General features: G+C 42.9%; 1 protein-coding gene across 7 annotated transcripts in view; it reads right to left on the bottom strand.

Moving 5' to 3' along the window:
* LOC147456951 (pentatricopeptide repeat-containing protein At4g18520, chloroplastic-like) overlaps nt 1-8,317 on the bottom strand; it is a 113,974-nt gene extending 105,657 nt beyond the window's left edge. For 5 of the 7 annotated variants that reach the window (XM_086512019.1, XM_086512022.1, XM_086512020.1 and 2 more), the window contains exon 1: nt 7,936-8,290. Coding sequence is in view for 2 of the 7 variants with exons in the window: in XM_086512023.1 (XP_086368149.1) it covers nt 7,936-7,990 (55 nt within the window). In the remaining 5 variants the exon portion in view is untranslated. Of the gene's footprint in view, nt 1-7,935 lie in introns of all 7 variants that reach the window. The other 2 variants (XR_015188057.1, XM_086512024.1) reach the window with 2 other exon arrangements.
* Between the last annotated feature and the right edge of the window lie 4,242 nt (nt 8,318-12,559).

Here is a 12,559-nt window from a genome sequence, read left to right as displayed (position 1 = left end):
CAGATAGAACATTCGCAGATTTCAGCCCATAGCGTTTTTGGACAGTAATAGAAAAATTGCAGATTTCAGCCCTAGTGTCGGCCTCGTCATCCCCGTCGTCGTTGTCAACATAGCCTAGACTTGCATCAATCTCATGCATACCATTTGTACCAAATTGTGCAATCATAAGTAGACCACTCTCGCCGACGAGAGTGGGGCCTTCGAAGGAGGGTTTTACAACGTCTCTGGTGTCGTATTCTCTTCTCTCTCTATCTCTCAGTCTCACACACTTGCACGCACAGTGTCCATTCACTTTGTTTATGATCATTGCACTCTCTCATTAAGAACAGAAGGCTCTCCCTTCCATAAGAACAAAAAGAACCTTGAGCACAGTTCGGAGAACTCATCTTGAGCAAAGCGCAAACAATCATTCCGCAGCACCTAACATTGGTATCAGAGCTTTGGCAGTGTTCTGTATCACTCAAGGAAAGAACCACAAGAATTTTTTTTGCTTGTTGCGGTTGCACGAACCCAAGTTCGCTTGGCGTGTCGATTCCTAATCGCGTTTTTGAAGAGTGACAGGATCCAAAAAAAACTTGTCCAGCCTCCCCTTGTGTCTCTTTTCACTCATTGAGAGCGGACCGTGCACTTAGCGGCCAGCCAATCGACGTGAGGTGGGAAAAAGCAACTTGGTGTGAGCGCAAGGCCACCAAGGGGTGCGCCCGCAGAAAGGAGTAGAACTCGGGTGAAGAGAAGATCCTTCTCTAACACAGATTGCAAGCGAAAGAAAACCTCAAGACCTCAAGACCCTCAAGAACTCAAGACCCCCAAGAATCCAAGTTCCTCGTGAACTTAAGAACCCCAGACCACAAGAACCCACAAGAACCCACGACTTCAGAATGGTCATCACTCAAAGAGGAATGGATACTTCGCTTGGAGGTGATGAGCATGAGAGAGGCGAAGAAGAATTTTCCTCACCAGCAGGTTTTTCCGACCCTCCCCCTTCCACATCTACGTCAAGGATTGCACTAACTCCTATGGAGGCTTTGAAGCAATTGTTTCTGAAACAGAATTTAGAACGCGAAGCAAGAAATGCAGAAAGAATGCCAGAATTTGATCATGAATGCAAAGAAAGAATGGCAGAAATGAAAAGCAGACACGCAGAAGACAAAGCAGAAAGAAAGGCAAGACAAGAACAGCGCGACCGACACATGCAAGAGTTCTTGCGACTCTTGTCTCCAGTGCCGACATCGATGCAAGAGATTCGGGAAAAGGAGACTCTCTCAGTTTCTTCTTATCCAACGCAGGATACACAGGATTTGCATGATTGTGTGAAGCATGATGATTTGAATGATGATGATAAGCATGATGATTTGAATGATATTGATAAGCATGATGATTTGGATGACAATGACAAGCATGATGATTTGCATGATCAAGATGTGATTTCTAACAAGCATGATGAGTTGCATGAAGATGATGTGATTGTTCACAAGGATGATGTGTTAGTGGATGCTTTTTCTAGCGAAGCTAACCTCGTTGTAGATTCGATCAATCACGAAGAACTGATCTTGGCTTTCGAGTCGAGGTCCAAAGAACCCCCACAGGATGATTCGATCATTCAGGAAGAACAGATCTTGGCTCTCGAGCCTAGGTCCAAAGAACCTTCACAGGAAGTATTATGTGTTCGCATGATTGATACGCACGCATTGTACGAGTGTTTCACTCGTGATCGTTTCCTGTATTTTAGTCAGCATCTTTATGTGATCCCTTTTCCTAGGCATGACATATTGTATGTTGAGCACGTTTCTCTCATGGATGAGTACGAATGTATGCAGATTTCTCATGAAAAGCTGAAAAGTATATATGTAAGGAAGTCACATTCCATGTCTCTTCCTTGACATGACACAGTTTCCGAACGAGCACATGAAAGTATGAGCACCAAGCATGGGCATTTCCGTTGTGAATTGCCACAGTTAATTGCTCTAGATCCAAAGAATGATAAGATTCGATCTCATTGTTTGCGTGTATGTGGTGAACGGTTTAGCACTCCGTCTATTTGTTCATCTACATTGCATGCACAGTCTTTGAGGAAGACAAGATTTTTTCCACTCACTTTACATGGAATAAGTATGTTCATGGTTTTGTGTTGGAAGTGGTTTCGGGAATTTTCATCCATGGAGATTCTTGAAGAAGAAGGAAGCATGACTCTCAACGAAGTTGAAGCATCGAAGGAGCCACAAAAGACTTTGTCGCTTTCGGCACGGCCCAAAGAAGCAAGCGTTGCAGACCTTTATGAAGTTCAAGTACCGCACGACCCACACATCAGAGTGGGCCGGCGAAGAGTCCCTTCCAAGATTCTGGATGCTATTGGCGATCTCCCTCGACGCCATACAGTTCGGTACCAGTACCTCACTTTGAAAACGAGGGGATGTCACGTGACACATCCAACCCTATGTGTCCATGGACAAGCTATAGCATGATCAGGGTTCAATCAGTCCAGTCAGTCTAGATTTAGAAGTGATCTGGCACTTTTTGTGAATCTATTCGTAGACCATGCATGCCTAGTCACTTAGCATAGATGCATATCCTCTGGTTGCACACAGCATGATCATTAGTATTCCCATCAGAATCCATTAGAATCAGTTAGGGGATTTTTTCAGTGCATTTAGCCTATTTTCCCTATTTTTGACATTTTCCACTTATTAATTTAAGTGACTTTCCAACAAAAGTAGGTAGGGTAATTTTGCTAAGTTTGTATATAAGCAAACCCAAGTTAGCACTATTTGGCAGAAGAGGCAGCAGGAGCACCTTGCTCAACAGGCAACTTCTCAGCAAGACCAACCCCCGCGACAACTCTAGTGTTTTCTCTCAACAGAAGACCTAGCGCTTTTGCATCAGATCAACATTGGCGATTTGTGCACAGCAAATCAGCCCCGACGTGGTCAAGACATAGCAGATCAGCCTAGCGTTTTGCATTTGCAGAACAACCGACGACAGCATCAGATTTTCAGCCCTAGTGTTTTTGCATCTGCAAGGCACTTCAGCGTTTTTGCAGTTCTTCACAACGGAATCCCCACAAGCATCAGCGTTTTCAGTTTTCAGCACTTAGACATCGCAGAACAAGTCCCGAACCTCGCAGATCTCACCTTCCCGCAGCAGATCCTCGCCACACAGTCAGTTTCCGCAATGTTTACAGTTTCAGCCCGGAAAACGCAGATTTCAGCATCTGCGTTTTCAGCGCATCGTTGCCATCGACATCGTCACTGACATAGAGTCAGAATTCAGCAGATAGAACATTCGCAGATTTCAGCCCATAGCGTTTTTGGACAGTAGTAGAAAGATTGCAGATTTCAGCCCTAGTGTCGGCCTCGTCATCCCCGTCGTCGTCGTCAACATAGCCTAGACTTGCATCAGTCTCATGCATACCATTTGTACCAAATTGTGCAATCATAAGTAGACCACTCTCGCCGACGAGAGTGGGGCCTTCAAAGGAGGGTTTTACAACGTCTCTGGTGTCGTATTCTCTTCTCTCTCTATCTCTCAGTCTCACACACTTGCACGCACAGTGTCCATTCACTTTGTTTATGATAATTGCACTCTCTCATTAAGAATAGAAGGCTCTCCCTTCCATAAGAACAAAAGGAACCTTGAGCACAGTTCGGAGCACTCATCTTGAGCAAAGTTCAAACATTCACTTCCACTGTACCTAACACTTTCTTTCAATTGGGCCAACTTCCAAGACAAGTTCAAGGCGTGGTTTATGCCACCACAGTACCTAGCATGATTGAAAGACGATTGGCACAGTCTCAAGCAAAATGGTATGCCAGTTATGTCTTTCTCTAATCGTGTTTTGCAGCTCGGCACCCAATTACGCAAATCGGATGATGAGCGCAAAGAAGCATTCCTTTATAGATTGGATGAGTATATTAAGTATGATGTCGAAGTACTCGATTTACTCGATCTCAACAAGGCGGTAGCGATTGCTCTCGCACATGAGATGAAGCACAATAAGGGAAAGCCGAAGGAGAACAAGACTTCTCAAAGTACCACTCAGACTTCTCAGAACCCCCAGAATGATAAGAACAGTAAGAATGGTAAGAATGGTAACTCTTCTAACCAATCTTCCTCTAGTCTCTTAGAAAAGAACTTTCCAAATGAACCTAAGGGTAAAGCAAACACAATTGCTATCCCTAAGCTCACTCCATATGAAAAGGCAGCACAAGGAATTTTAGGAGGATACATTACATCAGAAGAACAAAGCATTTATTCTAAGGAAGGTCGATGTTATCGTTGTCACATCAAGAGTCACATAAAAAGAACATGTCCTAAGATTGAATCTAATCAATCTAAAGAACCCACAGAACCCACATCCTCTGTCAATGCAATAAATGAGAACACAAGTGTGACCCAAGTTTCTCATGATCCTCCTATTGATGAGTCTCTCATTAAGTGTTATGGTCATGTGAACGGTCAGCGTTTTGTCATATTGTTTGATCCAAGCAGTATGCATGATGTGCTAAGTGACTCTCTTGTCGAAAGAGCCCGATTGGAGGATCGCAAGACATCTCCGTTCGAGGTGTCGGGCTTCGCTCCCGGTACAGACTCTCTCATCACAGGAGAGTGCCTTGATGCGTCATTCACGGTTCAACAAGTGTCCTTCCGCAGAAAATTTGTAGTCTCTCCTCTTTTAGGATGTGATATGCTTTTAAGCATTCGATGGTTTCGTGAGCATAACCCTCTCATTGATTGGGCGGCTAATACTTTCACTTTCAATGCCAAGAGTGACTCTCCCATTGTCATTCGTGTGGAGCAAGTTGTTCATTCTTCATCTCATTTCTAATGTGCAGGCAAAGATTGAAAAGAATCAGGAGAAGGAGACTATCTCAGTCTTGTCTTCTTCAAAGCACGACACACATGATTTGCATGATAATGATATGATTATTCACAAGCATGATGATTTACATGATAAAGATGTGATTGTTCACAAGGATAATGATACTTTGTCTAGTGAAGCTAGCCTCATTGTAGATTCGATCAATCACGAAGAACCGATCTTGGCTCTTGAGTCGAGGTCCCAAGAACCCCCACACGAAGTATTATGTGTGCGCATGATTAGTCAGTACGCATTGTTCAAGTGGTTCATTCATGATGGTTTCTTATATTTTAGTCACCGTCCTTATGTGATTCCTTTTCATAGGCATGCCATATGGTCCGATGAACACGATTCACTTATGAATGAGCACCGATGTATGCGGATTACTCATGAAACGTTTGCATTCAAGGAATTCACATTCCACGTCTCTTCCTTGGCATGACACAGTATCAAAAAGAGCACAAGAAGGATTGAGCATCAAGCATCGGCATTTCCATTGTAATTTGCCACAGTTGATAGATTTAGATCAGAAAAACAAGTTTCAATTCCATTGTTTGCATGTGTTTGATGAACGGTTTGACACTCCGTCTATATGTTCATCTACATTGCATGCATAGTCTTTAGAGAAGACTAGGATTTTTCCAGTCACTTTACATGGAATGGGTATGTTCATGTTTTTGTGTTGGAAGTGGTTTCAAGAATTTTCATCCTCAGAGATTCTTGAAGAAGGTAGACGCATGACTATAGACAAAGTTGAAGCATTGAAGGAGCCACAGATTACTTTCACTTTCGGCATGGCCCAAAAGAAGCAAGCGTTGCAGACCCTTATGAAGTTCAAGTATCGCATGACCCACGCATCAGAGTGGGCCGGCGAAGAGTCCTTCCAAGATTCGAGACACTGTTGGTGATCTCCCTCAACGCCATACACTTCAGTACCAGTACCTCACTTTAAAAAGAAGGGGATGTCTCATGCACATCTAAACCTATGTGGATGTGGACAAGCTACTTCATGACAGGGTTCAATTAGCTTAGCTTAGGAAGTGTTCTGGCACTTTTGTGAGTCTGTTCTCAGGCCGTGCATGTCCAAGCACTTAATGTAGATACATATCCTCTGGTTGCACACAGCATGATCATCAGATTACAGTCAGTAACCATCAGGAGCATTTTACAGTGCATAGAACCCAGTTTTCCTATTTTAGCCATTTTTCACTTGTTATTATTAAGTGACTTTGTTGGGAAACTGGGTAGGGAAATTTGGGTAAGGAAGTATATAAGAAAGATAGCGCTAGCACTTTCTGGTAGAAGAGGCAGCAAATACCATCTGAAGTGCACCTTCTCAGCAAGACCGGCAAGAAGACATAGCGTTTTCAGCCACCAAAGACCAACCAGTGTTTTCTTTAACTGCAGATCAACCCCAGCGTTTTGCAAGTTGCATATCCCCTAGCGTTTTTGCAACAAGACAGCAGATCAGCCTAGAATTTTTGGAACAGCAAGTCAACCTAGCGTTTTGCAGATTCCCTGCGACAGGAGCATCATTGCATCAGCGTTTTTGCATTTTCAGCAGTTAGCATCCATACCGCAACCCCCAAACCTCGCAGATTTCACCTTTTCGTAGCAAATTCTCGCCGCACGGTCAGATCAACAAGAGTTTGCAGATTCAGCCCGCTATTCGCATACTTCAACGTCTGCATTTTCAACGCATTGTCAGCGCGTCGTCATCATCGCCGTCGTCGCCGACATAGAGTCAAAATTCAGCAGATACAATATTTGCAGATTTCAGCCCTTAGCGTTTTCAGTTTTCAGTCCGTCTCGTCGCCGTCCTCATCGTCGTCGACATATTCGGCAAGTCCATTGCATTGTAGAGATTTGTGTAATCAATAGTAGACCACTCTCGCCATAGAGGGTGGAGCCCTTAGAGAAGGGTTTGACAACATTCTGGTGTCGTATTCTTCTCTCTCTATCTCTCAGTCTCAGCACCTTCATTCACAGTGTTTACAACTTTGTTGTGATCATTTGCACTCTCTCACTAAAGGAACGGAAGGCTCTTCCTTCCGTAATTAAAAAGAACCCTTGAGCACAGTTCGGAGCACTTATCTTGAGCAAAGTTCAACATTCGCATCCGCTGCACCTTACATGCTTTAGCAGAATCGACCTAAAAAGTGGCTATCATGTCGCCCTTCTTATAAAAGACAAGTCTATTTTTCTGACTTAGTGATATGTTTGGTGAAGAATATAACAGAACCCTAGCAACTAATACCCCTTGTGCCTTGGCTCGGCATAGGCACGCCTACCGAAACGGAAGGGTGAGGAGATGCTTTTTTCAAAGCTAAGTATGCAATACTATGGACCTTTCCAGATCCAAGAAAAGATAAACGATGCATCCTTAATATTGAGGTTGCAAGATACTTGGAAGATTCACAATGCATTTCATGTGAATCTATTGAGACTTTTCAAAGGTGAAGTGTCAATGGATAAAGAGCAAGATGAGCAACCTGAAGTGGAAGAGACAGAGGAAATACTCATTACCAAACAGGTCATAGCTCACAAGGAAAGTGAAAGGTAAAGTTGATATGCCGGTATTTGGTCAAGTTCACAAGTTATCCGGCTCTAGACGCCGAATGGACGGAGGAGGAGGACCTAGCAGATACTCCTCAGACATTTACTTTGAAGCAATTGGTTTAGCACTGACTATTCCAAGAGTTGGTTTAGCTCTGACTATTCCAAGGGTTACCAATGAATCAGCACGTTGAATATGGTGCTAGACAAAAAACAGCCCTCACCCGCTAATCTGCTCCAAATAGATATTGGAGCACAAGATGAAACTCTAACACTATTGGCATATTGGAAACGAAATGAAGATAGTAGCTCTGATGGCACCATGAAAAGACGTTTGCTCCTCCATGAAACGCAAAAAGGCAAACAAAAAAACCAGCACAGTTCACTGGTAATATCAAAACCTTTTCATCTAGAGGTTCTGAAACAGCAGTAAGAAACCGACAGGAAAATGCACATTGGTGGGCACTCTTGACTTTGAAAGACTCATGCTCAGGTTTTCATACCGATGCACGTAATTTAATTACCTGTATTAAACCCTGAAGTGATTTGCATGCAAAACCTGTAAGATTTAGCCATCATTTGCACCAAACTGTCTGACTTAGCAGTACATCATTGACTGATTAGCACTGACTGCATCAGATTCTTGTCAGCTGCCGATTACGCGTCAGGTGTTTTACCATCGAAACGCTTGATTTGTGCCACATGGCAAAAATTGCAACTTGTTAATACACAGGGAAGTTTAGACGGTGAAGGCCTCCAAAAGAAGAACAAAGATAAGTATATTAAAGCCACATCAAGCGCATGCACACACACTGCCTAACTGTTGAGTGGTTTGGTTTATGCATTCACAACTGATTCTTAGGGCTAACTGTTCAAGGCTCATGCATAACCGTAGTGTGGACTACACAAGAGGGGAGTTACTCCACTCCTTTATCATCGGTTACCTACTTTGGAAATACATCAAATCTAGGGCTAGCTAGTCTATGTGCTTTGTGCAAAAGTCCTTGTGTTGAGATAGATGAGCTACATCACCCCACAATCTACATCCTCCCAAAAGTTAGGACATACCTTTGGCAACTCAACTAGCGCAATATTGCATGTCACTAAACCAACAGCACAACTTGCATACCATGGATATCCTTTTTCTCAGGGATTGATCAATTCAAACTTAGCACGGGTAAAATTTCTTTCATATTCTCCTAGGTTATTTTGAAGGGTAGCTAGATTGGAAGCATCACTTTCACTATCATTTTCACGCTTTAAGAGACCCTTTACTCTTGAGCTCGTATCACGAGAGTTATTGATCTCTTTGAGAAATCAATAACTTTAGATTAGTTCCCACAACTAGTCAACCATTTTAACATTTGACTCTAGGACCTTCACTTCTTTAGGAATTTGTTTTTAATGGGCGTCAATAGGCATTGTTGGGGTGTTTCCAATGAGATCATCATAATGTGTTGACCATTCGTCCAATCCTTTTCAACCGATCCTTTCCAACCTTGGGTTCCTCAGGGATACTTTGATTGCGAGGCAACCTTTAGTCATTGAACCTCATCAAAGTCTTGGCCTTTAGCTTTCTTAAAGATTTCGCTTGCATTTTTGGGTCCATTCAATTTAGACTCTTTTAAGCTCGAAAAGCCTAGGGAACTGTGTTGCACACAACGCGAGTGTAAACATATAAGAAAAAGGCAGCCTCATTCTCCTAGCACCTTTGCTGCCAGCCCGCTAGTTGCCCACACCTGCAACCCTTAGCTTATGCTCCCGCATCCACCTAGCTGGCTGACCACCACTTTTGGCCTCCCTCTAACTTTTTTTGTTATTTCCTCCCTTCGACAAGAGGCATCTCACTTAGATTCTTGGTAAAAGAAACAACCCAAAATCATTGCAACATACTCGAAAGATAATTTATGGACATTTTATTAGTTGAGAGCTCTTAACAAAAAATCATTATTCTATGTCCAGGTAAAAACTTGTAATCATTTTTTAGCATTCACTGTTATCTATAAAGAAATACGTGCAAGAGGGGATTTTTCACTCTTGCATGGGGAGATATTGTACTTAGTGTTCTGTCCGTCTCTTCATAATTCTACCTTCGTGTACGTGCATAGCACTCGGCTCTAAGAGATGCACATGTGAAATCTCTCTCTCTCTCTCTCTCTCTCATTCATCACATGGTCGCTATCGAAGGTTTCTCATTTTCTTGCTTGTGGTAGATTATTTTGTGTCTTTTGCAGGCACTCCCCGCTACCATTTGTTGTAGTGGTATAAAAACTGGCAAAATGTTCTTGGCGGTATGATCATTCACCCATAAAGAGAATCATGACAATCAACTAAGTGTGTGTGCGTGTGTGTGTGCACAGTGCGATGTTTGCAGGGAAGGGGAGGAGCACAAGACAGTGTCGGTGGAGCAACCTCAAGAAGTAACTCAAATGAGTGAAGTGCTCCTTATTCTTATGTGTATAAAAAATAAGGAAGTGTGTAGACACAGTGGGTGGACGGTCGGCGGACATCGGACGTCCGGCCCTAGGCAAAGGTGTAGCGCCTTTTCCCCAACAATCTCCCACTTAAAGACGATGCATCGATAAGTGAGACCTACTAGCTCAACTACTAGTATATACAAGAAACTAGGTGAGAGACTCTCTCAATCTATGCCCACTAGCTCACTCTGTCAATCTACATGCAGTCGTATATCGGCTTTGGTGGTAGCGAGTGTGCGTACCCACACTAGAGCCTTCATGAAAATCCCGTAGACAACTTTGTATGGTCTGCAAAGCTCCATCGAAGCTTCATGCTAGTGTCAGCCATCATATGACTGACTATCCCCACTGCAAATGCTCCCACTGCAGCCGTTAGGTTGGGTCTCAACACAAGTAGGTCGTACATGAGACGCTAGAACACTGAAGAAATATGCGCAAATCTGACTGTCCTAGCCTCTCTTGTGCTATGTGCATGTACTGCATCATCAGGACTACTCATCACCTATGGATGTGTCACTGTCGACACTGGGTTAAATACGTCCCTCTCATCCATAGGCGGAACTGTGTATCTTGGCATGAACTCATCAGCCTCTAGCATAAGCATGTCAAAAAACTCCATGTTTTTCATGTATGTATGTGTCTCTAGGGAGCAGACCTGCTCTACCTCTGACTGCACAATAACACCTTCTATGTCGTGCTAGAGCACTACCGCTCCATCTCTATAGAGTCTACATGCACTTCATGTACAGCTATATGCTCTGTCTCTTGAGCATGATAGAGATCATTGGCAAAAGAGACATGTCTCGTCTCTCAGTAAAACACTGCCAGTAACAAAACTGAGACTACACCGTCTCGAACCTCAAACACATGCATAGGATATACGGGGCCATTGCGAGATCCTCTGGCAATCACTAGTGATCCATAATGCATTTGGAAAGATTGCTCGCTAAGTAGTATTTAACAACCAAAACTGCTACTGTCTCACTGAGATCAAACTCTGTCTCAGTTGAGGAACATAATGCACATGCCATAGAGTGTAAGATGCACCATTGGACAAAGACAAACAAACATCTCATGCACCCTCTATGTCACATGTACCATCAGCAAGTCGCACACAACCAAGACTCCCACTAGAAAAAGTGCTATACCACTCACGACATGGTGTGATGTGGAAAGAAGCATCACTATCTAGTAACATTGTGAAGAAAGTGTGCTATCCATAGACAAAACTGCAAGATGTACACTCGAGGCAAGCATGACATCACCATCACCGGCATAGACTGCCACTGGAACTGCCTCTCTAACCTCTATCAAAGACTTATCTGCATCACGCATACATCTCCACTGCTATCTGTCTGAAACAACGGTGCCTAATGTCCCCCATGTGACCACATTGCCAACATCGTACATATAGGCAAGAACGAGACCGTCATTTCTCATTGTCATACATTTCTGTTGCCATAAGTGAATGTCAAAATGGCAACAAAAGTAGGAGGTAACTCGACCACTACACAATGCTCAAAAGCATGAACAAAGGCATCAAAATTTATGCTCACATATGCATAACAATCTGCAAAATCTGCAAGCACACAACCTCGGATAAACTGCTCAATTGAGTGTAAAGCGCATAACTATATACGCAAATAGAGAGCAAACTAGCTCAAAAAGCCTCCCAAATGAGAAACTGCCTGCAAAAATCTGCAAAAACCAGCTTCGAATAGCAAATTCTGTAGCCACACAAGCATACATAATCTTTACTCCTACAAGAGTGGGTACAAGAACACCAAATTGTGTCAAAACTGACAAAACCTGTCAAAAGTGAGAGTAAACACTCGATCACTGTCAAAGTGGGAATATATTGTCCACTATACCATCAGAGAGCAAACTGCAAATGCGTATAAACCATGGCGTGAATCTGGGAAAAATCTAGCAAAGTTTTTCCTGAAAATTGAGGAAAAAATCTCACCAAATCGCTTAAAGACAGACACTTAGTGTCTCAATAAACAAATCCACATATGGCATACATAGCATTGCCAAAAGCCTGGCAAAACAACTCACTCCTGACTGAGTGGCTCTATAGACGTATACCTATTCAAAAACATACGTAAACCTGCGAACCTGCTACCTGCAAGCTATAGCTAGCTCAAGTTTTATCCGCATAATGCATACATAGCATGAAACTATACGAAATTGTGGTAAACAAGCTCTCTGGAATGCCCCACACAGTCATAAAATCACATCCGAATGTGTAAAGGTCTAAAATTCACATCCTAAAGCATCACTTATATGCACAAAAACAAGGTGAATTCTCTTGGGAAGAGCACCACAATGCTCCATACATAGCCAAAGATGCCGCATCAATCTTTACAATGCAGGAATCAAATTGCAAAACCTCGATATGTCGAGATTGTTGATAGGTTGCTGCAAAAACTTCAGCACTTAGAATTTTAAAATTTTGATACAATCAATGCGTCTAGAATGTGCCAAAACCTGAATCTAGACTCCTGGATCATATTCATCCAACTGTATGTGACGGAAAAATGCAGAAAGCACTGTTTTGGGAGCCAAAAATAGTAAAAACGAGCTGCAACACTTCTTGTTCCTGCTCTTTCTCTACAAAATTCAGCAATGGCTTGCTACACAAGCTCTATACAAGCTGAATATACATGAC

Source organism: Adiantum capillus-veneris, chromosome 5, assembly GCF_014529385.1.
Source record: "Adiantum capillus-veneris isolate H3 chromosome 5, ASM1452938v2, whole genome shotgun sequence".
Taxonomy (NCBI): Eukaryota; Viridiplantae; Streptophyta; class Polypodiopsida; order Polypodiales; family Pteridaceae; genus Adiantum; species Adiantum capillus-veneris.
This window is presented reverse-complemented; position numbering and strand designations above follow the sequence as displayed.